Here is a 25447-nt window from a genome sequence, read left to right as displayed (position 1 = left end):
TTTAATGATGATCACATTGCTTTTGTCCTCTGGGATTTTCCAGTATGTTTCAAAGTCTGATGTTGAAAGTGGTCATAGGTTTTTCTGGAGCCCTTATTATTGCCATCAGTCTGTCTATTTTTGGATCAGTAATATCTATTTGGTTACCTCAGAAAGCTAATGATTAGTTTAAACACTTGAGAAAATAGTTTCCTACTCAGACTATTCTATACAGCACTTTCTGATCTTGTTTCTTAATCCAGGTGACACTTCAGCTGCAGCTGAGTTGTTTAGTGAGTGGGGAAGGCCGTGGCTTGGACAAGGCAGGGCAATGCAGGCCTGTGCAGATGGTTGATGGCATAACAAAATGTCTGCTTGCTTGCTGGGCTCCTGGAAGAGGCTGTGGACCAAGCTGCTTTGTAAGAGAAGCTTTTGTCCTTCATGTTATAATAACTCACCTTCAAGACGTACAGTTTTTCTTTGCTACTATCAAAACAGGAGGAAAATTATGCAGAACCTGCGTAATTTGTACTACTACCAAACCGACTTCAGACTGAAGTCCTAATTTGTTTGCTATAATTTCAATAAGAAATAAATTTGGGGTCTTAAAGGAAAGAAACCACCAATGGATGAAATGATTTCTACAAGTGTCAATCACAGTAGGCATCAGAAATCCCTTAAGGACCTTTAAATGCCATCTTGTCTAACCTCCCTGCAATGAGCAGGGACAATACCAGTGTTTAGATCCAATGCAGAACCTAGGCCAGTTTTTATTTCAGATGGGTAAGTACATCTGCTTCCCAGGAGATTAGGCTTCAGAAATAATCAGATTTCTCTTTGAAAACTATGCAAAAGTTTTGACCTTTAATGAATTTACAGTGTATAGCACATAAGCTGTAATAACTGAAACTTGTCATTGCAACACTGTTGGGCATATTTAAGGCTGAAGATAGTATGCTAAAATCTTTGTTTGTGCCCTTTGCCTCCTAGTTCTCCAGTCTACTTGTACATGTCTTTTCATAACCAGGCTGTCTGAGATGTTTGCTCTAAAACAGTAGCAAGGCACTGAAATTATTTAACTCCTATTTGTTCAATTAGGCACATTTTAACTTACAGAATAGAGACTTGTAAATGCATACTATTCTGTATTAATGTTTTGCTTCACTAGCATTCATTCATATTCCTTGTGAAACAGCTGGTGAGTTTCTGTGGCCTGTCAAGTAGGTGGGAGGATCTGTCTCTTAGAGTAAGAAGTTAGACCTTTCAGAGTACAAGACTTCAGTAAATTTCAGTTTGATTTCCAGGTTACTTTCTCAGTTACAGTCACTTTTCACTGTAATAATATTCCATTATAATAATATTGCAGGCAACTTCCCTTCTTTCTTCCCCACACCCCTGCAATGTTATGTGGTGGCTTGAAGCTGTGGATCCCACCCAAACTGAAGTATGCAAAAGCATATTATATTTTTTTCAATATCTTTGAAGCTGTAGGCAGGTTAAAAGGCATGACAACTGAAACATATGAGGACAGTTTTTATCACAACCACAACAGCTTCTTGATATGCAGATCTATCTGGTATTCCTTGAACTAATTCGATTAAACAAAGGCTTTCCTGAGATAATCACTTTGCAAGCACTTTCCTATATTACAGGGCCCAGTTTTAGTGTGTTCCTGAAGGCCAAATGCTACCAGCTAATGCTCAATATCTGAATGCATACTGTTCAAGCAGATGTATAAATGAAATTGAACGACACAGTATTCATAATTGCTGAAGTTTTGACTCTTGAGGTATGACTGTGCTTAGGTGTTTTTATATTGATTAAGAAAATTGTGTTTCCTTGTAGGTTAGTGAAGCAAGTATTAAATGTAATCATAGGAAAAGCTTGGATAGGGGTCTAAGGTATGCTAGGTCCTGTGCATCTGGGCAATAGTAATTGTGCCACCACTGGAACACCTCAAAAAACATGTTGCAGTTTCTAATTTGGTCAGTGCAGAATGTTCTGGTAGCACTAAATAGACAAGTAATCTGTCGTCTCTTCATGCTTTGGTAAGCATCTCTACATGTAGACTTCTGTTTAGAGCTTTTCCTTTCTCCAGTCCAACTACAGAAGCTTATGATGTTGTTGATCTTCCAACACTGGCAAAGTTGTCTAACCTTTGTTTAATGGGTTATGGGTTTGAATTAGTGTCTTTGTCTGGTAACGAAACACAGTCCGTTAGCAATAAAGTGATTTGATTTGGGTAAGGAAGTTATTCCTCATAAGCAGCTACAATGATATGATGTGTCAGTGAGGTTACTACAACCAAAGAACAGCAAGGAGGGATTTACATAAGTATCTGAATCCTACCTTTGAGAGTATGTGCCACTATTGAAATGTGCCTCTGCAGTTCAAGTTTTTTAGTCATTTGAGTGTGACAGAGAACACCTTTAAAGGTATTCTTAGTCTCACTGATACAAAGGGATGAACCAGGTGTCAGTGATAAAGTATTATCCAAAAGTTGATGTGTCTAATGAAAGACAGACATCTTAATAATTTTGTATGCAGCTTGTTTAAGCTGGACACTAACACAAAACTTCAACTGAATTAAACTTTAAATAGGATGGAACTTCATCATTGGTGTATAAATGAGTTTTAGCTTGATAACTGTTTCTTGAATTTAAAATTTGAGATATTAACAGATTGGAAGTTTGAGGTGAGTTGCTTTAAACTATAGTGCTTCAGAGCTCATGCTATTCAGTTATTTCAAAGGACTGATGTAATAATTGAGAACTGAAACACTGATGAAAACAAATAAAATATTTCATTAGCTGGGAAGATAAATACTATTAGATGATCTTTGTAGCTTTAAAATGCACTTTCTTTTATGCTACTAAATTGCAGTCATAATAGTTTCATTTTGCATCATCATTAATATTACAAAAGTGGACTCTTGGAACTTGCTGTAACAGGAACTGATTGAATGTTGCAAGATTTTACATCAAAACTGCACTAAGGATATTTCTTAAAGAAAGTTTCTTTGTTGATTCCTACAGAACAATCTGTGTTAGACTAAGTCCATCCTGTACCTGTATGACAAGAAGCTCTCTCTGTTAAAATCTCTACTGAAGCAGATCCTGGTCTGAATTTGTGTTAAAATTGATAATGTTTAATTAAATGTTTAATAATTTTTTTATTATCTGGAGCAACACTGCACTTGTTCAGCATTCAGAATTTGAAGTCTTCACACTGTTCCTTTTGATTTTCCACAGTTCTTTGATAACATGAATGTACCAAATAATTTCTATCACTACTAGAGCTGATCTGTAGAACTGCACTGTTTTTGTAGTTAATGAATGCTTATTGAATTTGCCTGTGAACCCTAAGGGTCCATTGGTATGTTGGGATGGCATTTAGAGCATATGAGGACCCCCTTCAATATAAAATTACTAATGACTAATCTGGATTATTACTTATTTGTAAAAATTGTTATGGCTGCTAGAGAGGTTAGAACTGGAGTGCAAAGCACACTGAGTTATGACTAAGCAGAGTTACCGCTCTTAAGTTTAGTTGCATATAAAAGCAAGTTTGGCCCACTCTATGCATATATATGGAGACAGAAAGTCCTAAAACTTTTTGATGACAAGTGAACAAGTGACTAGAGCTGTAGTTTTTCCTATCCTTTTCTCTTGGATTTGGGTGTATTTAGGCATCAAGTACAGGGCTCCTGCCAGAGGCTTGAACAGAGCTTTTCTTAATTAAAATTGAATCAAGTTTGATGTAATTGGTTGTGGGGCCTTCTGCTTGGTCTATTTTTTGCCTAATTAGCAGCTGCAGCATTTTCTCCATAGCTATACAAACTCATTTGCCTGATCTGCTTCTTGTTATACTGTCATAGCTTATGATCAGATGCCAGCTGATAAATCCTCCTAGGCTACCAGCTGGACAACAACATCCAGCTTTTGGGCATTAGATAAGAATGTGGCATGTCTTTAAAGAAAACTCTTTCATACACAGTTTGCAAGAAATTCTTCACTTGCAGGATACTCTAACAGAACTTATTAGAGTCTTAATCAAAACTATATCCTAGCAATGCAGGTTAACACCATCATCATAGACTCTTCAACTGTTGCAACATTTTCTTGCAAGTAACAGAGAAAACAACGAAGATTAAAAATTAATTTTTAAATTAACAACTTTTTTGATGTTATAGAATGTTGGAAGATTTATGCATGTGAATATTGATTGATTTATGCTTTTTGTCACTCTCTGAGAAAACAGTGGTTTTCTCAGAATCTCCTGTGACAGGAAGAGAAGAGCAGTTGCAGTTGTAGAAGTTGTAGTACTGCCAGAGATGGGCCTGTCACTTGTGGTCAGGTGACACCAGTTCAGGGGTTTACAGTGTCAGTAGTTGTTCTCAGGGCAAACAGTGCTTTAAATGGTTGTTGTTCAGTGAACAGTTGTTCTCAGTGGCATGGTGCTTTAAATGGTAGATTTAGTATAGCTGCAAGAGATTATTTCCAGAGCAGAAATCTGAGTCTTTCCTGGAACCAAGACCTTAAATTTCTGGTAATTGGGTGCTTATACCTTTAGCACGGATTCAGCAGTTCAGCCAAACAGTCCTCTAACCCAGCAGGGAATAGCTAGAAATCTTTTGTTTGCTGATGCTTTGCCTTCATATTTTTTGCCTTTGCTAGACATATGACACCTGAGGATCTTGTTGACCTGTAACTGTCCAAGTTATTGTTCATCTGAGCCTGGCAGTAGTGTTTCATGGGGAAATATATTGTTACACATGCTCATTGCACTTCATTATGCCAATAAAGCTGATTTACGTGATCAGAAGTCTGGTTTTGGCACACAGCAAATCTTTACACAGGCATGAGGAGTTAATGTGTGCGCTGCCCTGTTGTGTAGCTACACATGTACATGCAAGATAAGTCAGCTGAGCAGGGATTATGTATAGAATCCCTGTGCAAGTTCAGAGTCCTGTGGCTAGATGATAATTTCTCAGCTACAATACATAGATCATCAGACGGAAGAACTGCTCTCATTTTGCTCATCCTTTCTGCAGAAAGGTGATATTGTGCATTTTCCCCCTCTCTTCAAATAATTAAATGGAGATATTGTGCAAGGCTTGAGTTGTGATGAAGTGAGCTGGAGCAGGGCTAAAACTGTATAGATGTGAAAAATTTATTAAGAGCTAGGTCTGCCTGAAGATATAATCCTACTTAGAATATGAAAGTACTTCATGTGTGGCTAGCTTAGTCTTGAAGTTTTTTCTTGAGTTTTGCACAAACGAATTAATGGGAAGACAAAACAGCTTGCTCTTCCCAACTCTGAGGTGAGGGCATCATTGGAAAGTGGGATTTTTAACTTGAGCGTGTTCTTTCCCCATGTGACATCACTCGTGGATGTTTCCATTTCCCTGGAAACAAGATTTAATTTTAGGTATTTTTAAAGGTTGCTGCTTGATGATGAACCATATGAACATTTGAAGGAAAATGCCAGTGTTAAAGGCACCAGTTGTTACAAGGTTAATGATTTTAAGGAAATCCAATAATGCAAGGTTGTTTTGGGATGGGAAACATCCATTTTCTTCCTTGTCACTATTGCCTGCGGAATGCAAACTAAAAATATTATAGGAAATTAAAAAAGAAATTTGTTCTGTAATCTTGGTATAAAGAGTAAGGATTGTCTTACAATGCATTTCAGTATAGCTGTTATGTAACTGAATGTGTATTTATTCTCTCCCTAGACTGTACATGCCTTTTGGTTTTGGGGAACAGAACGCACCATGGGACAACCTCAAAGATATCTCTCCAGATGGGCTCTCTTGCTTGGGTGATGTGTCTGCTCTCCTGACTGTCTTCATACCCAAAGGATATATTTTCCTTTTGGAAATATTTTAAGTTGAAATTTTGTTCCTTGCTGGAAACTGTCTACGCTAAAGACTGCATGCATCATGGGTGACATGGCAAACAACTCAGTTGCATATAGCAGCGTAAAAAATGCTGTAAAAGAAGCTAATCATGGAGATTTTGGAGTTACTCTTGCAGAGCTCCGTTCTCTTATGGAACTTCGAGCTGCAGATGCACTGCATAAAATACAGGAATGCTATGGTGATGTACATGGCATCTGTACAAAGTTGAAAACTTCACCAAATGAAGGTAAGTAAATTTTAACACTTATTGAGGAAGCTCCATTTAGGAAAAGCCTTAGTCAGTAAACTGCTTTTTTTAATAGAACAAAGTTTGTAAAAGCATTTTCGTTACCATAACAAAATATTGCTTCTTTTTCCTTTAAGACAGAAGTATGTCATGGTAATAAGAAAGCAAGAGTTTTTTTCAGTTGGTCTAGATGCATGTGAGAGGTTGTATTAATGAAGTTGCACTTGGAACAAAGTTCATTGAGGTAGACATCCACATATGAAACAGCAATGCAACATAGCAGTGTTCAACTCACTGTGAAAGCATCAGTTTTCTGAATAGTTCATATGACCTATAGTTCACAATTCAGATCATGCTGTTGTAGAGCACAGGGTTTTAATATTCTAATGCAGGGCGTATTAATTCTTCTGTGTGGCTACCTAGTTCTTGGATTTGCTAATGCAGCAATTTTTAAAACTGATTACATATTTTCCATTTGTGTTACATTGGATTCTTAGTAGCAGGATCTAGTTTTTAAATCTGCAGTATTTTTGTAGATTTCATTTGAGCTATGCAAAATAACTACCAATATAACTTGAAGCACTGATGTGTACTCTTAGTGGAAGGTTTGCAAAGTGATTATACAATCTTATTCCCTAGAAGTAAGCATCTCTTATGGAGTCTTTACCATGCTGGACTTAGTGGCATTCTGTAAAGTGTGGCTACACCATGCTTTTGCTATCTAGAGTTATTACTCCAACACAGACTGTACAAATGTGAAGAAATAAGTAAATAAATGTATTAAGTCTCCTTCTTGAGAACCTTCCAGAAGTTCTCCTTAAGACCTGGCTTTTTCTTACTGCTTTCTTCCAATGTAAATCAAAACTATTAAGTGTATTTGTGAAAGATAGAAATCATACTTCATAAGGTACTGTAGTATCTACATACTGTAGTACTTGCAGTAAACTGTACTTAAATAAAAATATGTAAAAACATTAACTGAAACTTATTGTGAAGTCCTGCTGTTGAGAGCAATTGAGAATTACCAAAATCAATATTTTGGCAAATTGCAGTGTCTCGGTATTCAAGGACTCACATAGATTTTAACCGATGTGGTGTCACGTTGGTAGCAGTAAAGTACCTGCTGTCTTAATCCTGGAGAGCCGTTGCTTTCTGTTCTTCAAAAATGCTATGGAAAGATTTGTCTTCTTGGACCAAGAACAGCCTACTAATGCCGTAAGGTACCTCTGGGTACATCTGCATTTAGCATGTTTTGGCTTGATCTGCTTTTGAAGCCAGATTTCCAAACTCCTGAAATTATCAGTAGATGAACAGGGTTCCTCTTACTGAAAGTAGCCAGCTGACATGGCTGAACTACCAGTGAATGGGAGCAGATGAATTTCAGGATGAAGAAGTTTGTGAAATGTGAGCAGTACAGACTTCTGTTTCTTGGCAGTTGTAATGTACAGTGCATGTGTGTGAAGCACTGTAGTGTATAAGCAGTATGACACAGCTCAGGAGCAATCGGCTCTCGTTACCCTGTTGACCTGTTGCATAGTATTGAAAGGCAGTTTCCTTTCTCCATGAAAGGAAAAGTTTCTACAACTGGGAATTGAAGCAAGAATTGAGTTCTGTTGTACAGTGATCTGCAAGGCTAAAGGTCTATTATTGCTGCAATCTAGGTGGACATTTTACATAGCCACAATGCGCTAAGCACCAAATACCTTGTGTACTGCAGGATTCACTTTGTCTCTTAATATGACAAACATGCCGGTTATTAAACATGTCATGTGTGAACCAACTAAAACTCAAGGGTTGGATGCCCTTTCCTGCAGATTGATTGTGCTGTACTGAGGGCTGTGTGATCAAAGGCCTTTGACATTTAGATGTACACTGCATTCAGTTACATATAGTCGCTGACTTAATAAAAGGGTACCATCCTTTTTTAAGTGTGAGAGAAGCTCATAAACACACCAAAGACTCAACAGTTGAACATGTAAACAGGCTCAGAAAAGGTTAATTGAGTTAGAACAGAGCGTCCAACAGAGGTTTTATTTTGACTCTAAACTACAACATGAAATTTTAGAGAATCAGCCTCTCTGTCAGGTAACTTGCTGTAAATTTTTTGGAGGTAGTACTGGAGAGCTCTTGTACAGGTAGAACTAGGTCTCTGCTTTTGTCAAATTCTAACTGTAAGTATAGAAAGGGAGACAATACTAATGGAAAAAAGTCTAGGGTAAATCTTGCAGAAAACTGTTATGCATTAGGCTAATACTAGCACTCTAAAACCTCGTGTGTATACCTGCAAGACCCTATGACACTTTTTCCTAATCACATGCTTTCTTTATGACAATGACACTCTTACTGCTATGTAATTACCAGGGGCTTCACAGGAAAAGTACAGGTAGTTCTGACATGGTACACAGTGGATGAGTTCAGCTTGTTCCATTTCTTGCTGTGAAGTTGACAAAGTAAGACAACGTCTATTTTCAGGCAAAATTTGGATCAAACCTATCTGATTTGAAATGAGAAAAATCCCTCACCAATATTACTTAAAAAATGGACACTGAGCAGACTTTACTACTTACATGTATGCAAATGTGCAAAATTAATGTTTGATGTATCTTTAGTAGCAAAAGTCTGTCTAATATTCTGGTCAGATATATATATTTCTAATAAAATTTGAATATGAAGCATTAACTAGTACTTTGGCTAATATTTTTCAAACTTAACCCCAAATAACATAAATTGCCTAGTTAAGACACATAATTAAGAATATAATGGCAGTAGTTTTGATCTCAGGATTGTAGATTGTGAACTGTGGAATTGCCAGCTGTCTGGCAAATGTAGCAAGTTCAGTAATGGTGCATGGTGTATTACAGTGTATTTTAAAAATACAAATGGTTTTTGTCTTTGCTAGGCTTATTTACTAATCTACACTAAGTGGTTCTGATAGTAGCTTGACTCTAGCCTCATTTGGAAAGACTTTTCATTTTTCAAAGACCTTTGTTGTGTACTTCTGATGTTCTGCGCTGTGGTACCCTGGAAAGGGAGGAAGAGAGTGATGTTGCTAACATTATGTAAATAAATTTCCAAACTCTGACATGTTAAAGGAATAGAGAAGTAGTATCTTTTGCAAAATAGCAATATGGCCCAGCCTTTTGGAATGACCACGCTGTCCTGAGTTTCTGTAGATCCTGTAATGTATAGTTTGATTTTAAAAATAGTCTTGCAGTGCTCTTTGAGTTGAGAGTGAAAGTAAGCACCTTAAAGCTTGAACTGCAAGAAGTGTAAGGTTATGGCTAATGAGTATAATTTCTTCTTTCTATTAAACCTTCAAAGACATGAATTCAAGGTGAATTAAAGACTGTTAGAATAAGTGTAATTTGTCATATGCACAGAGTATGTTTAATTAATTTCTCTTTTGAAGAGATCTGCATATAGTTTGCTTTTCAGTTAAGTGATTCCATAGCAGTTGTTAGTATTTAAAATTGAGCTTTGCAGCTCAGTAACCTTTGCAAAGTGTCTTGAAATGTGTGATGATTCTTGGAAATGTCTGTTAGAGTGCTAAATACCCCCCTTATTATGAAAGCCAGCTGCAGTGGCTACTGCTCTTATTTATTACCTAACATGTTTGCAATGCCTTTATCACTAAGCAGTTGAATTAGCTACTAAAAAAATTGCTACTAAGAAAATAATTGTCTTTAAGCTGGTACTAATCATAACCTTGGGGTCAATATGATTCAAGTATCCAGACCTTTGCTGTGAACGTGCCTTGATGTTTGGCAATTTTGATTTGAAAAATAAGCTTAATTCTGAATGGTGGGTTAGTCAGCTGGAATTGTTTAGAGGAGTAGCCAGGAGATGTGCTCACAGAAGACCTTGAGTGCATGACTTTGCACTGAAGATACTTGGTATTCCTTTATTCTTATTCCTTTAAGACCTTGGCAAGCTCTTGAAACATGCTGTAGCCTTTCATGTAGGCCCCTCAGTCTTGTCTGCTAGTGTCACTTAAGGATAGCACAAGAGTTGAGACAGAGGAGGACTCACATATACCATATAAGAAAGAAGATAGGTACAAAACTGAGGTGACAGACCTGACATAGTGCTAAACATGGGTTCTCTCTATGTGAGAGGAGATAGAAAGTGAAGCTTCAGAAGAGCAAATAACTACCACCACTCCAGGTGGAAGCAGCATCATAAAGTGGTTGCATCTTTCCACATGATGCCTGCAGAGAGCTTCAACAACTTTTAATAGTATTTTATATAATAGTTATTATGGAAATATAATAATTATAATAGTTACATTTTTAATTATAATAAACATCTCATTACAAATGTTACATTACTTTTAGGATCCTAGGATGTTGTGTCTGAATACAGAATCCCTACACTGGGAACCAGAGCTGCCTTCACGGGCTGTGGTCTTGCTAAAACTTTATGGTGCTACTCAGTCTCAATAGTAGTAACTCTACTAATGATCTTGTCTTGCAAACTTGTTTACTTTGAACGAAGGTATGTGTGTTATTATTACTCTGTTCCTATGTCATATAAAGTGACATATTAAGCAGGTAGACCATCAACTTTATTTTGGCAAGGTGAGAATTGTAAAATATAGCTGGCTTTCCATAGTGATTCTGATTTAAGGGTATTACTTACATAGTTATGTTTGAGATGTGGTTTTTCTTTGGTTTTGTTACTGAAATATGGAGTGGGACTTGATTCCATGAGTGGGAGACTTCAGTCACTTCTAATGTGAGAGTGAAATGTGTGTAAGTGTCACTAACTTTGTCTTATTGTTAAATAGGTTTAAGTGGAAATCCAGCAGATATAGAAAGGAGAGAAGCAGTTTTTGGGAAGAACTTTATACCTCCTAAAAAGCCAAAAACATTTCTTCAGTTAGTATGGGAAGCACTACAGGACGTTACACTAATTATATTAGAAATTGCAGCCGTAGTATCCTTGGGCCTTTCTTTTTACCAGCCTCCAGGAGGAAATGAATCATGTAAGTAAACTTCTTGAAAAGTAGGTATCAACTATTACTATACTACTGACTTTCCTGGTTCAGCATGCCTATATGGTAAATCTGATGGGAGACAGTAAGTCAGTGGAAAAGCAGCTTATTGTTCCTTATTGAGAGCACATTACTAAAACTCTAGCTTGCCTTAAAAGGGCAACATGAGTTTTCCTTTGTCACGATCTGGTATTATTCTGACCATAGGTAAATTACAAGCAGCAGGAACAAGGACTTGTTTGAAATCCAGTCTCTGTGCAAGTGAGGTTTTTTTAGCTTTGCCTCAAATATTTAAGCAATTTATTAGTTGCACTCATGGGCTTTCTCTGGGGAGTCAGCGAGTCTTAAATTTTCCTTGATTTGTGATATGACACTGGTAACTTTAGAATTTAAGAAATTAAGCTATATTTATATTTCTAAACAGAAAATAAAGGGATTGGGACTTCATTTAACTGAATTTTTGCAGTGATATGTGGTTTGTTAAGACAAATGTGAAGTGGGATATGTTGACAAAGCAGAATGTTGTTTACCAATCTGGCATTCGTATGCCATCATTTAACAAAATAAGGATGGGAAACTTTCTCTGTATCAACTTCTCTTGTGTTCAGATAAGCAGCGTGGTTTAACTTCCTCAAGTTGCACTAGCTTTCAGATTCTTTAGCTTCTTTGTGTGTTACCCTTATGGAAATGAAGGTGAAATTGCTGAGAAGACTAGCATGGAAAATGCTTAGCAACTCTAAGTTTTTTGTTTGTCAAAACTTTCATTGTTGAAATGTCTTTGTGAACTTTCTTAAATCTAAAACCTGTTTTCTGCAGTATGTGGATCAGTAAATGTTGGTGAAGAAGAGGAGGAATCTGAAGCAGGTTGGATTGAAGGAGCAGCAATCCTCCTATCTGTAGTTTGTGTGGTATTAGTAACAGCTTTCAATGACTGGAGTAAAGAGAAACAATTTCGGGGATTGCAGAGCCGTATTGAACAAGAACAGAAATTCACAGTCATCAGAGGTGGCCAAGTCATCCAAATACCAGTAGCTGACATAATTGTTGGAGATATTGCACAAGTGAAATATGGTAAACATATTTTTAAAGTTGAACTTTCTTTTATTTTTAAAAAAGGAACTGCAGTCAACAAACCCAGTGATCTCTCGTAGGTGACCTTTTACCGGCTGATGGTGTACTCATTCAAGGAAATGACCTCAAAATTGATGAAAGCTCGTTGACTGGAGAATCTGATCATGTCAAGAAATCTCTGGACAGAGATCCTATGCTGCTGTCAGGTGTGTAGCATTTGACAATTTTGGAATAAAGTAGCTTGCTTCTGCAGTAAGCTGGTTATTTAAAATTTTGTGGTTAAAACTAGCAAATTGTTTTTTTATCTAGGTTTACCCCTAGAATTATCCCAAGCCAGTCCAAAAAGTACAGAACTTTGTTGGAATGATCAGATGTATAAAACTGACAAACATTTGCTGTAGTTGCTTATCGGTTTACTCTCCAGATAGCTTTGGCAGCTAAAGCTTTAGGGGGGAGCACAGTGGTACATATACACAGCTCAAAGTTTCATCAAAGTCAAGTTTAAAAGCTTATTTTCCCAGAGTACTTGTGTGCCCTGCCATATAACTGCTCATGTCTCAGTGGAAATCCTGATTCAATCTTTCAGGTACACATGTGATGGAAGGCTCTGGAAGAATGGTGGTTACTGCTGTAGGTGTGAACTCTCAGACTGGAATCATCTTTACCTTACTTGGGGCTGGAGGAGATGAAGAGGAGAAGGAGAAGGAAAAAGAAAAGAAGGAAAAGAAAAGTAGGCATATTAATCTTAAATACCTTGGTATGGGAGTGGGGATGGTGGTGAACTTTTGAATATTACTGGATAAAAACATGTTCTAGTCATTCAAAGCCAGAGAGCTTTTTTAAAAACTCATACCTTCTGTAGGTTTCACAGGAAAAACAATTTAGGTCCAGTTTTAGGTCCAGTGACCTGAGAGTGCACCACTACTACCAACTCTTGTCACATGGAATTCAGTTAAACTTCAGATCTCATTGATGAGTCAGAGTTTGGAAAGTTTGCAATTCCTAACTAGCCATACATACCATGTATAAGTAGTTAAACTCTCATCTTGTGTAACTTCAAAATACACTGATGTCTAATAGCAAATACTTGTTTATGGAAAACAAGTTATTATGAAGTTCAACCTAATAAGTATCTAGTTCTGCATTTGACAGATAGAAAATGCCCCTTATAGGGAGTTCTTCCATAACACTTGAAGGGGAGAAACTTAGGTCTTTCATACTGCTGAGTTTGTGGATAACTTAAACATATATGACTGATTTTGATAAAAAATGAGCAGACACTTTCTGTGGCATTTTGAGTGGCATTTCTGCCACTCCTTTTCTTCAGATGTGAAATTTTGAATGCTCAGAGATATACACAACACAAATTCCTCGTAACTTAGTTTTTGGAAGGATGAGGGGCTTGTAACTGAGCATATTGTGGAGCCCTTCTGTGAAGAATGCAATGTGCTGTCTTCCTTATTATAAGGTCACTTATCTAACCTTAGCCTTTATCTTGAGAATCAAAGCTTAGAAATGTTAAGCAGTAATGTTTTGATAGTACTGCTCGCAAAGCATGTTCAGGACTGAGCTTCTTGGTGAAATTTTTTCATTAAACCATTATGCAGTCTTTTGGATGGGACTAAGTCTAGGTCTTCTTGGCACTAGAACAAAAAATTAAATTATAAACCAAAGTATACTATTTTTTATCAGAGGGATACAAGACAATAATGGAAAATTCACACAGAAATGTGTTTAATATTCTCAGAGACTTTCAAATTCAATAGGTAATTGCTAAAATGTGTGCTCTGTGCAGGAATTGAGATTGAAGAGCAGAAGTCTCTTTGACAAGTAGTGTTTTGGTTTTTCCGAGGACACAAGCTCTTGTGGGGCTTTTTTGTCTCCCAAGATAGATAGGTTCCTCTTTCCCTTAAGTTAGGTGCCTAATAAGATTCTCCTTGATAAAATTCAGGTTAAACTAAATTAACTTCCCTGTGAATGTTAAGGAGATTAAAGTGACTATATTTAGCTGGCTGTGTATGGCACGGTTCAGAGTGAAAGCAAATGTATGTACAAGGAGTTACAAGTAACTCAAATGTAGAACTTCGCTTTTGAAAGAGGAAGTGGGGAACTAGGGGAGAACAAATACAAAATCAGGAAACGATGCGTTCTTAAGAAGTCTGAGGTGGCATCTTCTGGAGAAAGTGAATAGGATTTTTTTTTTTTTTCCTGTTCAGCTGTTGTGAGAACGCTGGGAGAAATCTTATGTATAGAAATCAGACTGTGTCTACAGTAATGGTGTAGTGGAGGTATTAATTGTCATACCAGACAGGCTGCTTGATAATTTGATTTTATTCTACCTGAGTACTCTTGTAAATTTCGATCTACATAACCTAAGGTCAAAGACTTGGTGAATTACCAGTAATACTGAAAATGTTTGGGTTTTGTTCTAAGTTTCTCAGTTTTGTGCTTTCATTTTAGGTTATCACAAACAGTAATCATAACCCTTGCTTCCTCTACTTAGAAATAAAGTTTGTCACTTTCTAAGCCCCCAAAAACAACACATGGTGTGCTAGTCTTCTAACCTTTTATATTTCACTTTTTAAATTATTTCATTATTTCACTGTCCTTCTTTATAATCTGTTGTTGAGTCCCATTTCTGAACACAGGTAGGAGTGATATTTTATTATGAACTTGAGCTATTCTCACAGTGGTGTATAGTATATTGCCTACAGATTTATGCTTGTGTAAATGCTATGCTTGTTTATGCTATGTTTGTGTAAATAGCAATCCAGTAATCCAGTGCTGTACCTACACTAAGCTTTGCTATGGATATATGAATATTTTATACTACAGTAGCTTCTGCAACGTTGTACAAAAGCACTGATTCTCAAAGTGACACCCCCTTCAGCTTATTTACAGAGGTAGCAAGATGGAGGCCACCAGAATCACTTAATTGTCACAAATATCTTTCCTAGAAAAACATGTCAGGCAGTCTTTTGTGAAGCTTTCCTCACAAGCCATAAGTGTCAGTATCAGTAATTTGTGCAAACTTAACCATGGTAGATTAACACTGCAGCAGTCTAGTATGGGAAAAGTAAAGTCCAAAAAGAGCCATGAGTTGTTTCTGTGAGCTGACTTACATGTTTTACTTTTTTTTGTAAATGCAGTTTCCTGTTTTAGCAGAGTAATGTAGTTATTATATAAAAACAAAAAAAGGAATAAATTCTGCACAGCCAGCTTAAAACACAACTTTTTTCCCTCTCTGACAGGTAAAAAGCAAGATGGAGCTGTTGAAAACCGTAACAAAGGTAAATGTAGGTTCTCTGATTCTTTCTTGCAAATCTGTTTTCTAAGAGTGTAGATGAATACAGACTTCCCTATAAAAATGCATATTGAATGCTTATATCCAAAGTGCTTATGGTAAAGATGGCATAAGTGAATCTGCCCAAAACAAGTGTTTCACTGAACCTGGTATTCTATCACCTGAACACAGTACATTTATTTAAACATTCATGTATAGTATGGCCTCTGTGGATACAAGATATTACTCAGTGCTATTATATTTAGTGGAGCTGGATATTAGGCTTTTTAGGTATCCTTGATTTGGGAGACTCACCAATGACTAAACTATTATTCATCTTAACTTCTAGCTAAAGCTCAGGATGGTGCAGCCATGGAAATGCAGCCATTGAAGAGTGAGGATGGTGGAGATGGAGATGAGAAAGACAAGAAAAAAGCAAACTTGCCAAAGAAGGAAAAGTCAGTTCTCCAAGGCAAACTCACAAAGCTTGCAGTTCAGATTGGCAAAGCAGGTAAAATCTCTCAGTACTCTCTTTATGGTGATGTCATCTTAAAAAAAGTTGGAACGTGCATAGTTTGTGTGGAGATAAAATAATCAAACCACTCAAGGCTGGCTACTTAAGTGCAAAATTCTAGTGCATGTAAGTATGCTGCTGTGCCTGAGTATGCTGATGGCCTCTCAGACTATGTTATGTGGATGGCTTTTATTTTTTCTTATTTTAAATAGTGTCAGGCTTTCAAGTGCCAACTTCTAGGAGGGGAAATTCCAGCTTCATAACATTGAACAAATGTTATGGAAGGTCTTTTTAGGTTAGATATAGCATTTAGCAATGTACTAAGAGAACTTTAAGTTGAGTGAAGCCTGGAAAATGTGCTACAGTCAACGAGATTATCTCTAGTACTTTCAGAGGCTTAGAATTTTTTACTTAACATATGCCTTGCTGATACATAGCATTTTTATTGACTTCCTACTTTTCTATCAGCTAATATTCAGCTGCCTTGTCAAAATATTTGGTAGACTGTTGCTGCTTGAAAGTAGGCTAAAACAACAGTGAAGTTCCATATAAAATTTAGGCTATATTATCTAGTGTATAGTGGTTTAATTCAAATCTTTCAGGATTTAATTTGGTCCATGTAAAATTGTTGAAGGGTTCAGGCTGGAAAGAATTTCAGGAAGACTTGTAGCCCAGCCCACAGCTCAAGAAGGCTCACTTTAGCATTTGCATCATTAGACAGTTACAGCCTGAAATGGAGCAGTGAAACTTTTAGGTGTAACACTTTGCAATTGTGTATGGTGATATTAATTTTTCAGTGAGATTAAAATATTCCATTATATGTGTACTGTAAACTACTGTCCTCATCAAAGATTTTTTTTTCATATCTTCCAAGAAGTGTTGTTTTCCTTTATGTACCTTTTGACCCATTGTAGTTCCCCACACAGCCTTAATACTCATCTACTTCATGCATGGAGTTTCCTGTCCTCCTGCTTTGAGACTGCACTGAAGCACTCTACTGAATCAGTCAGCATAAAATTGGTGAAGGCCTCCTGAATTTTTTCACTTCTCGTTCTGCTTAGTCAATTGACTTTACATATTAGTCTGTCCTGTTACTAATTAGCTCCATGCTTTTCAATTAAATTGGAGAAAAAAAGATTTATAGGAATTTCTAGGTGAAATGCATGAGGAAATACTTGCATTGGAAGCTGGAACACCTCTGAGAACTGTCTCCATATTTTGATTTGCCTGTTTGAAACTTTAGTTCTAATCTAGCTTGCATAAGGGCAGAAGTACTTGCATGTATCTAAAGTCTGTATTGCCAAATATTTGAGATAATTTCTTGAAACTGTTCATTCTCTTTTTAACAAGGTTTATTGATGTCTGCAATCACAGTCATTATCCTTGTGTTATATTTTGTAATTGATACCTTCTGGGTTCAGAAGAGACCTTGGCTTGCTGAATGTACACCAATTTATATTCAGTATTTTGTGAAGTTCTTCATTATTGGAGTTACAGTCTTGGTGGTGGCGGTACCAGAAGGTCTTCCACTTGCAGTCACTATATCTCTGGCTTACTCTGTTAAGGTAAGTAGGTAGAGGGCAAATAGATTTTTTTTTTAAGGTAGGTGGGCATATTCATTAGTTGTTAACTGCAAACTGAGTTATGCTGCATTATATATATATACACATATATATATATATACACATATATATATGTTAGACTGGGAAGAAGCTTTTCTTGTTTTCTGAACTGCATAAGAATTCTCCTGCACTACTTTTCTTCATCTTTGAATGAATACACACTGACAAGAACAGTGAGCATTGCCAGCCTGTTGCCACCAGCTCAAGATGAATGGGTTCAGTATTGCATATGCAGTATGGCATATGCATTGTAGCATTTGCTTACAAAACAGATGTCTTACAGTTTGTAAATAATAAACTTTGCTGTAAATCTGAACTTGTACCTAGCTTATTTGTATAATATGAAATTCATCTTCCTCTTAGAGGTGAAAATACTATACAAGCCTGTTAAGGAAAGAATTTAAAGTGATATTTAATCTATGTTACTCATGTAACACTCACTATTTTAGTTGAAACATTAAGTTCCCAGTTTGTATTTGATTATAAGTCTGAATCTAGGATCTTTGAAATCTGTATTATCTGATCTTCAGATAGATCAAATAAGCTACATTAGACTTTTCTCGTAAGCAGAAACACTTTTTAAACATTGCATCTGGTAAAGCTCAAACTTTACCTCTTCTCAATTTCTAAACATTGTTATATTGTTTGCTTCTAACAGTTTGAATAGTATCAATAGTCAGTGTGACATGCAGGTACAGGAGATTAAAACTGTATTTATGTACCTTGTTCAAAATGAAGTTTACTGTGACATAATGGGCTTGGAGGAATCTATACACAAAGTGGCAGCTGCAAGTTCTTTCTCTGCCAGTTGTCTTATTGACTGAGTGTTATCTGAAAGTGCTGTGTAAGAACGGATCCCATAAATGAGAATTTCTGAAGTAAAGTAATGGTCATGGATTACTGTTAACTACTTTTATTTCCTTAGAAAATGATGAAAGATAATAACTTGGTGAGACATCTGGATGCATGTGAAACTATGGGCAATGCAACAGCTATTTGCTCAGATAAAACAGGAACATTGACTATGAACAGAATGACAGTGGTCCAAGCCTACATCAATGAAAAACATTATAAAAAAATTCCAGAACCAGAAGCTATTCCAGAGAAAACTATGGCTTATCTTGTGACAGGAATTTCTGTTAATTGTGCTTATACTTCCAAAATACTGGTAAGTGGATTTTTTCATTCAAATCAAGATAACTGAATAACTTCCTCAAAAGATGCAAATTGTCTGATGGCCACAGGCAGTTTCGATGTAAATGTGTGGCACAATGCAGGGTAAGGTATTTTGTACCTGCTGTAAATTGCTCAACCATTCATTTGAAACTCAATGGAAAAAAATAGCTTATTTCAGTTAGAACTGATCATTCAAAGATAAAATCTCAAGATCATTTCCTTTCACGGTCAAAGTTGTTTGTTTTTATAAGTGGGGCTGTTTACCTTACTTGAAGAGTGTCTTGCCTGGATTTGAGTGCTACTTTAAAATAAATATTAAACAATTAATATTTAAGAGTAATACATTAAATAAAATGATGAAAAATGTAACTACAGGTAAGGATTTTAATGGATTTTTATACCAGATACTGCTGTATAAGTTTGTAAACTTTAGAATTGTAACATATTTGCCAAAATCTTGTTTGAAACTTGCAAAATGTTTTGAAATTAAAGACTAATGGGCTGTTACACATTTTAAATAGTGGATTATTTAACATTTTGTGTGCAGTATTTTCTAAAACTTCAAATATAGCTTCCTTGCTGTAGTTATCCCAACATGTTGTTTAACTTACATTCTTCAGGCAATAAAAATAAGTAGCATTTAGTAAATGAATTAGCATTTTAATATTTTGTAAAAGCCTCCACTGTGGATACTTTGTACACAAATAGCAGTGAAAAGTCAGTCCAAAAGCTACTTATCAGCCAATAAAAATGGTATGTCTGCAAGACTTTCCACAATAGCAGTACTTGAGGCAGCACAAAGTTTGACAGCGCTGATTTCTCTGAAACCAGATGGAAATTCTATAATGAGTTACAGCAAGAGTGTCACAGTCTGTTTTCTAAAGCTCTTTCTAAATCCAGAGCAAGATAGCTGTATGTAAGATGACCAAGTCCCTTATTACTACAATTTTACCTGAATTACATCCACTGCAGTAGAGTTAGGCTGCTTTACAGAATCAGAGGGCTGAAAGGGACCTCTTGAGAGAACCTCTGATCCACTCCTCCTGATCAAAGTGGAGTCAGCCAGGGCACATTGCTTAGGACACTCACTCAGGATATAAGAATCTCAGAGGATGAAGACTTTGCAACCTTTTGGGCAGCCTGATCAAGTATTTTATCACCCTTAGAGTAAAGGATGTTTCCTTATCTTAAAATGGAGTTTCAAAATCTTCAGTTTGTATCCACTGCCTGTTGTGCTCTCACTGGGTACCAGTAGGAAGGTCTGGCTAGACAGTCCTTACCATTGTTCCAACCACCTGCCTTATTCAGGCATTCAATACCCACCAAAAAGTTTCTCTCCCAGAGTGTTGTCTTCTCCCTACTGAACAGACCCAGCCCTTTCAGCTCATCCTCATATGTTAGGTGCTTGAGTCTCTGCATTATCTTTGTGTGCCATGGATGCACTTACACCTGGATGTTGATATCTCTCATACTGGGGCACCCTGAACTGGATGTCTTGAACTGCACATTAAAGTGAATGTTTTCAAAGTGTGAGTATTCAGTACAGCCAAATTCTAAATCTTGCAGCTCTAAACAATGAAAATGGACCACTGACTTATGATTAATGTAGTTCAGTTCTAGCCACCTGAGACATGTCAGATTAAGTAAGTGCTTCTCCCTTTTTGCTGCAAAAAAAACACTGCAGTGTTGTATGTATAGAAGCTCAAATATTTTGAGAGAAATACTTCCTATAGGTCTAGTATGTGTATGTCCCACATTGTTGAGATAGGAAACTTTTTCTGGTATTAAAGGATTGAAAACTTGTTTCTGAACTCTTTCCAGTTAAATAGGCCATGGCCTGGAAAACAGAAGTAGTGAGACTTAAGAAGCTTAAAGACTTAGTTTGTTCAGAAGAAGGCTAACAGGTGATGTGGTCATATTCTAAGTCATTGAAGCATTATTACAGGAGAGGATACTTTAATTTAGCAGAAATAATGCCATTTAGCTTGCTGAAGTCAGTATATGTGAACTTATCTGTACTTTTAAAATCCAAAACAATTGTTCAGGGTCTACACACAATTGATCAGATAAATATTTAAAGTAATGGAAAATGTCTTTTAGAAAGGTCATGTTGGGGCTGATACAAACTTAATGGGTGATTTCTGAAGGATTGAAAGATCCTAAATAGGTACAGAAGTTACTTTTAAAAAGCAGCAGTATGACTTTAGATTATGACTCATAGGAGTTTATTAAGTAATTACTGAAAACGAAAACTTCCCCATCCGAGCACTAAGCTTGTCCTTCCTTGTTTTCTAAGTGCTGTGCTTCAGTGGTTTATAAGTCAACCTAATCAGTGATGGTTCCTGTTCTTCTTGCAGCCTCCTGAAAAAGAAGGTGGCCTACCGCGTCATGTTGGAAATAAAACTGAATGTGCCTTGCTGGGATTGCTCTTGGATTTAAAACGTGATTATCAGGATGTAAGAAATGAGATACCAGAAGAGGATTTGTACAAAGTATACACCTTCAACTCTGTTAGAAAATCGATGAGTACTGTGTTGAAAAACTCTGATGGCAGTTTCCGGATATTCAGTAAAGGTGCCTCTGAGATAGTTCTTAAAAAGTAAGAACAGCTATTACTGTGATTCAGCACTTAACTTCCGCTAAATGTTGTGAGAGGTGGAGAGACTGACATGCTGAACATTGTGACATAGTCTCTGAAATACTTGTTTCTCTAATCACAGATAAGTGCAGCAGTCCTATACCCTTGTGACTGCAGCTTCAAGGCTTGTCTCCTTAAGGTGTTTGACTTTCTACAGTAAGATGCGCCATTAGCACTTTAGTTACTTTACCTCGAACACCCCAACCCTACCCCTCAAAACAAAAGAAAAAAGAAAGAGATGGTCTCATGCTTTAGTTAAACTATTTTACTTTTTTAGGTGTGGTTGATCAAAATGCTCACCTGCCTTATAGTAAATCCCATCAGTTGATATGCCTAAATTCCAGGAAGGGCTTGTACCTTTCAAAATGATTACTTTTAGCATATTACTGCTTAGACTTTGCAACTTCTCTTGAAGTTGATCATTTTAACAGGAGGTTGAACTTGAATGTTCGAGCAACTTGAGGGGTTTTAATGTGACAAAGCAATTGCTTCCTTATCTATCTGCCCGCCTATAAAGTATTTATTAGACTAAGATTAGACTTAGTGAGAGATTAGGTACCACTGGGACAAATCTTTATAGGTGTGAAGGCAGCTGTGGTAGCTCCTAACTCGGTGAGGAAAGACGTCAAACATGTATGTATCATGTTCTCTAGGAACAGCAGTTGGTAGCCAGGCCTGTTTTGGCTCTGATGTCAAACTGTTTCTAGTCTGAGGAGCACATAGATTATATTAATCAGTTAAATTTACTTTTTTGTTTGTTAATAGCTCCCCAAATCATTACCTAGGAAACTACTAAAGTACTGAAAAAAAATGAACTCTTCCTTCTCCTCAACTTTTGTGCTCAGAACTAAATGCCAGTCTTTAAAGGACTCTTGTTCCCCTTGATATGGAACTTAAAATCTGTACTTTATTTTGCATAGCTAGATTTTAAACCAAACCTTATCAATGAATAGGTGTGCCTATATTCACATTACTTCCACCTTCTGAAGTATTTTGTAACTTACAATATTGGACAACTGTACTGTAGAAGTTGCTAGAACTCGGTCATCCCAGACTCATGTGGTTGACTTAGTAAATGAAATAAGAAAATAAATAATAAGGGCATTTGGCAAAGAACAAGAAAACCTAGACTGATTTGGATATTATAGGAATAGTGTCTAAATGGGAAACTACTTCAGAGTATGCACTGAATAGGACAAAGATATAGCCATCATAAGCTGCTTCCTGTGCAGTACTTGTAATCTGGTTTGTCAGTTGTGCTGCTCTTTCTCTTATTATAGCATATGTAACTACACTTGAATACACTTGAATACTGTAACTACACTTGAATACACTTGAAAACTTAAACATGAACATTTATAAGACACAAATGAGTCACTAGTAAGTGTAGAAAAAATTCAGAAATGTTTGCAGGTAGAGTACTTTCTTTTTTCTTTCCTTATCACTAAGTCAAATATTTGAAGTGAGTTCCAGTGTGGTTTTGCATAGAATTTGTTTATGTGTATTTAGTTCTTTTGGAATGTTTGAATTTGTCACCAGCCTTATGATTGCAGCTAACTCTAGATATCCTTAATGACTGCTGACATTTGAACAGATAAGTAAAATCAAAAAATTCACATAGACTTTGAATTTCAGTTATGATATGAATTTTGAAGTTCTAATGGACTGCTTAATTTTAATTTTCTGTATGAGGTGGAAACTTTTAGGGAATTCCCTAAATCTATACTATACTATACTATACACTTAACTGTAACACATGTAATCTTTGTGGGTCTGCAAAGTCTGAACTTGATATTTAATGAAAGTATTGAATTCTATTTTTTTTTTGGGTGCTGTAGTAGTACTAATTTGTAAAATTAATGGTTAATAGTGTTACTTTATGGCAAAACTTTGTAAAAAACACATGTGCAAGATTTAGTTTCTTGTTCAAAATCATTGGTAGTGTTATATTCATGGCATCAATATTAATGAAGTATATATGCTCTCCGTGAAAGCAGTGGCATCTTTGGCATGAAGAAACAAAACTAGGAGAGCATGTATTGAAATGCTCAAGTGCATAGTGGTGAATCTAGTCTCCTATACAAACATTTAAATCAGTTTCGATATTTGTTTTTAATTTAATATTTCACATTGCCTCACATACTAGATGCTCTCTGAATTCTCTGCACTTAGGCTGGGGGGGAAGGGCTGCAAACTTTTTTGTTCTTAAGGGTAGCAGTACCTAAGTTTGCTTATAGTGCTGTAAGTTTAGTGCTTGCAGCTGTTCAAGCAGCACATGCATGTTCTGAAAGTGTACTTATTTCTGAGACTGTATTGCTGTTAACAAGATGGGATTATTTTGCTGAGCTTGAAACTGGATTGCCTGACTCAACCAGTGCAGACAACAGTCTGTTTACATACAATGGAGAAATGGATACTTCCTGGAGCTAATGGATGTTTGTATGTGAAATTTGTCGGGCATTACTTTCATCCTAGGATGACTGGCTCAGTTTAACTTTCTATGGAAAGTATGTTTTGCAACTGAAGAAGTAAAGTGCATTTGGAGAAGATTACCTTAGAGATAACCCTACCGGCTTTTTGTGCCTGTGTGTTCGAGTCTAGCAAAAACACAGTTTATAAAAACTTAGTGGAATTGACTGATAAGCTCAGTGGGTTGAACTTCTGGTTAAAATTTGATAACTCTTTAAACCTTTCTTTCCAGGTGCTTCAAAATACTGAGTGCTAATGGAGAACCAAAGGTATTTAGACCTAGGGACCGCGATGATATTGTGAAAACTGTAATTGAGCCAATGGCTTCTGAAGGTCTCAGAACCATCTGCCTGGCATTCAGAGACTTCCCAGCAGGGGAGCCTGAGCCAGAGTGGGACAATGAAAATGATATCGTTACTGGTCTGACATGCATTGCTGTTGTTGGGATTGAAGATCCTGTGAGACCTGAGGTAGGGTCACCAGCTAAGCTGCAGTGATTCTGTTACATGGGATTCATGTTTTTCATCATCCAGAGTACAAGGAACTGAACTGCTATTGTATGCCTTAAGCATAGTTAATAAATGAAAATCTAATTTCTTGAAGGGGAAGTTAATGGAGCAACAAAAGCAGATTAAAACTACTTAATGTCAGTTATGCTGTGTTGCTGAAGCACTGTACAAACTAATAACTTAAGGTACTTACTGTGCAGGATCTCAGTAAATGAAACAATTTGTTATTTTTTTACCACTTGGAGTATTAGGACACTTGGTTTGGATAAGATTAGCCACTGTGCTTGCAACCAGCTTCTCATGAGGAATGATGGAGAGTGGTGAGCTTCTCACCTGAGAACTGAGGGCAAGGAGTATGGCTTGTGGTTGAGGTGTAAAGTTTTTCAACAGTGAAAGCTTTTATGCCACATGCATGTGGAAATTGGGGCTGATCTGTGACTATTGTCACTTTACAGTAAAAGTTATTGATGAAGTACTGGAGCATGAGCTGTAGTTTATTTCACATAATCATAACTAAAATGCCAGTACTCAGTACAGCCTAATATGTCATGAGGATTTTTGTGGTATTTTGAATACTGCAGTATTTGAAAAATTGCAGGAGGGAGGGGAACAGACATAGCAGTGGCACAAAGCCTCTTGCCAGAATTGCAACTTGTGTGGTTTTTAGGAAAAGAATTGTGGTAAGCTACTTCATTTTTTTTAATGTTCCATAACTACAGTCTTCATTTTAAAATAACAGGTATCCTGTACTGAGCCATAAACACTCCTTTCGCTCACATGTCTAGATTTATTTAACTAATGTACAGTCTCTGAGCCTGTGGGGGTTTTTGTCTTCTTTACAGGTACCTGATGCAATAAAAAAGTGTCAACGTGCAGGCATAACTGTACGTATGGTCACCGGTGATAACATTAACACTGCTCGTGCTATTGCATTGAAATGTGGTATTCTGAATCCTGGTGAAGACTTCCTATGTTTAGAGGGCAAAGACTTTAACAGGAGAATACGCAATGAAAAAGGAGAGGTAAGCATACTGACTCTCTCAT

General features: G+C 36.6%; 1 protein-coding gene across 8 annotated transcripts in view; it reads left to right on the top strand.

The window, feature by feature from the left end:
• Positions 1-25447, top strand: part of ATP2B1 (ATPase plasma membrane Ca2+ transporting 1) — a 60503-nt gene that overhangs the window by 20513 nt on the left and 14543 nt on the right. For all 8 annotated transcript variants that reach the window (XM_068190355.1, XM_068190362.1, XM_068190361.1 and 5 more), the window contains exons 2-13: positions 5717-6128; positions 10915-11112; positions 11938-12192; positions 12273-12398; positions 12779-12922; positions 15444-15482; positions 15825-15986; positions 17340-17554; positions 18537-18779; positions 21145-21386; positions 24127-24364; positions 25246-25425. In XM_068190355.1, the coding sequence (XP_068046456.1) occupies positions 5924-6128; positions 10915-11112; positions 11938-12192; positions 12273-12398; positions 12779-12922; positions 15444-15482; positions 15825-15986; positions 17340-17554; positions 18537-18779; positions 21145-21386; positions 24127-24364; positions 25246-25425 (2247 nt within the window). In that variant the 5' untranslated portion in view covers positions 5717-5923. The remainder of the gene's footprint in view (positions 1-5716; positions 6129-10914; positions 11113-11937; positions 12193-12272; positions 12399-12778; positions 12923-15443; positions 15483-15824; positions 15987-17339; positions 17555-18536; positions 18780-21144; positions 21387-24126; positions 24365-25245; positions 25426-25447) is intronic.

Source organism: Anomalospiza imberbis, chromosome 5 (assembly GCF_031753505.1).
Source record: "Anomalospiza imberbis isolate Cuckoo-Finch-1a 21T00152 chromosome 5, ASM3175350v1, whole genome shotgun sequence".
Classification (NCBI taxonomy): domain Eukaryota; kingdom Metazoa; phylum Chordata; class Aves; order Passeriformes; family Viduidae; genus Anomalospiza; species Anomalospiza imberbis.
The sequence above is the reverse complement of the archived record's forward strand: the minus strand, read 5'-3'. Positions and strand labels throughout refer to the sequence as shown.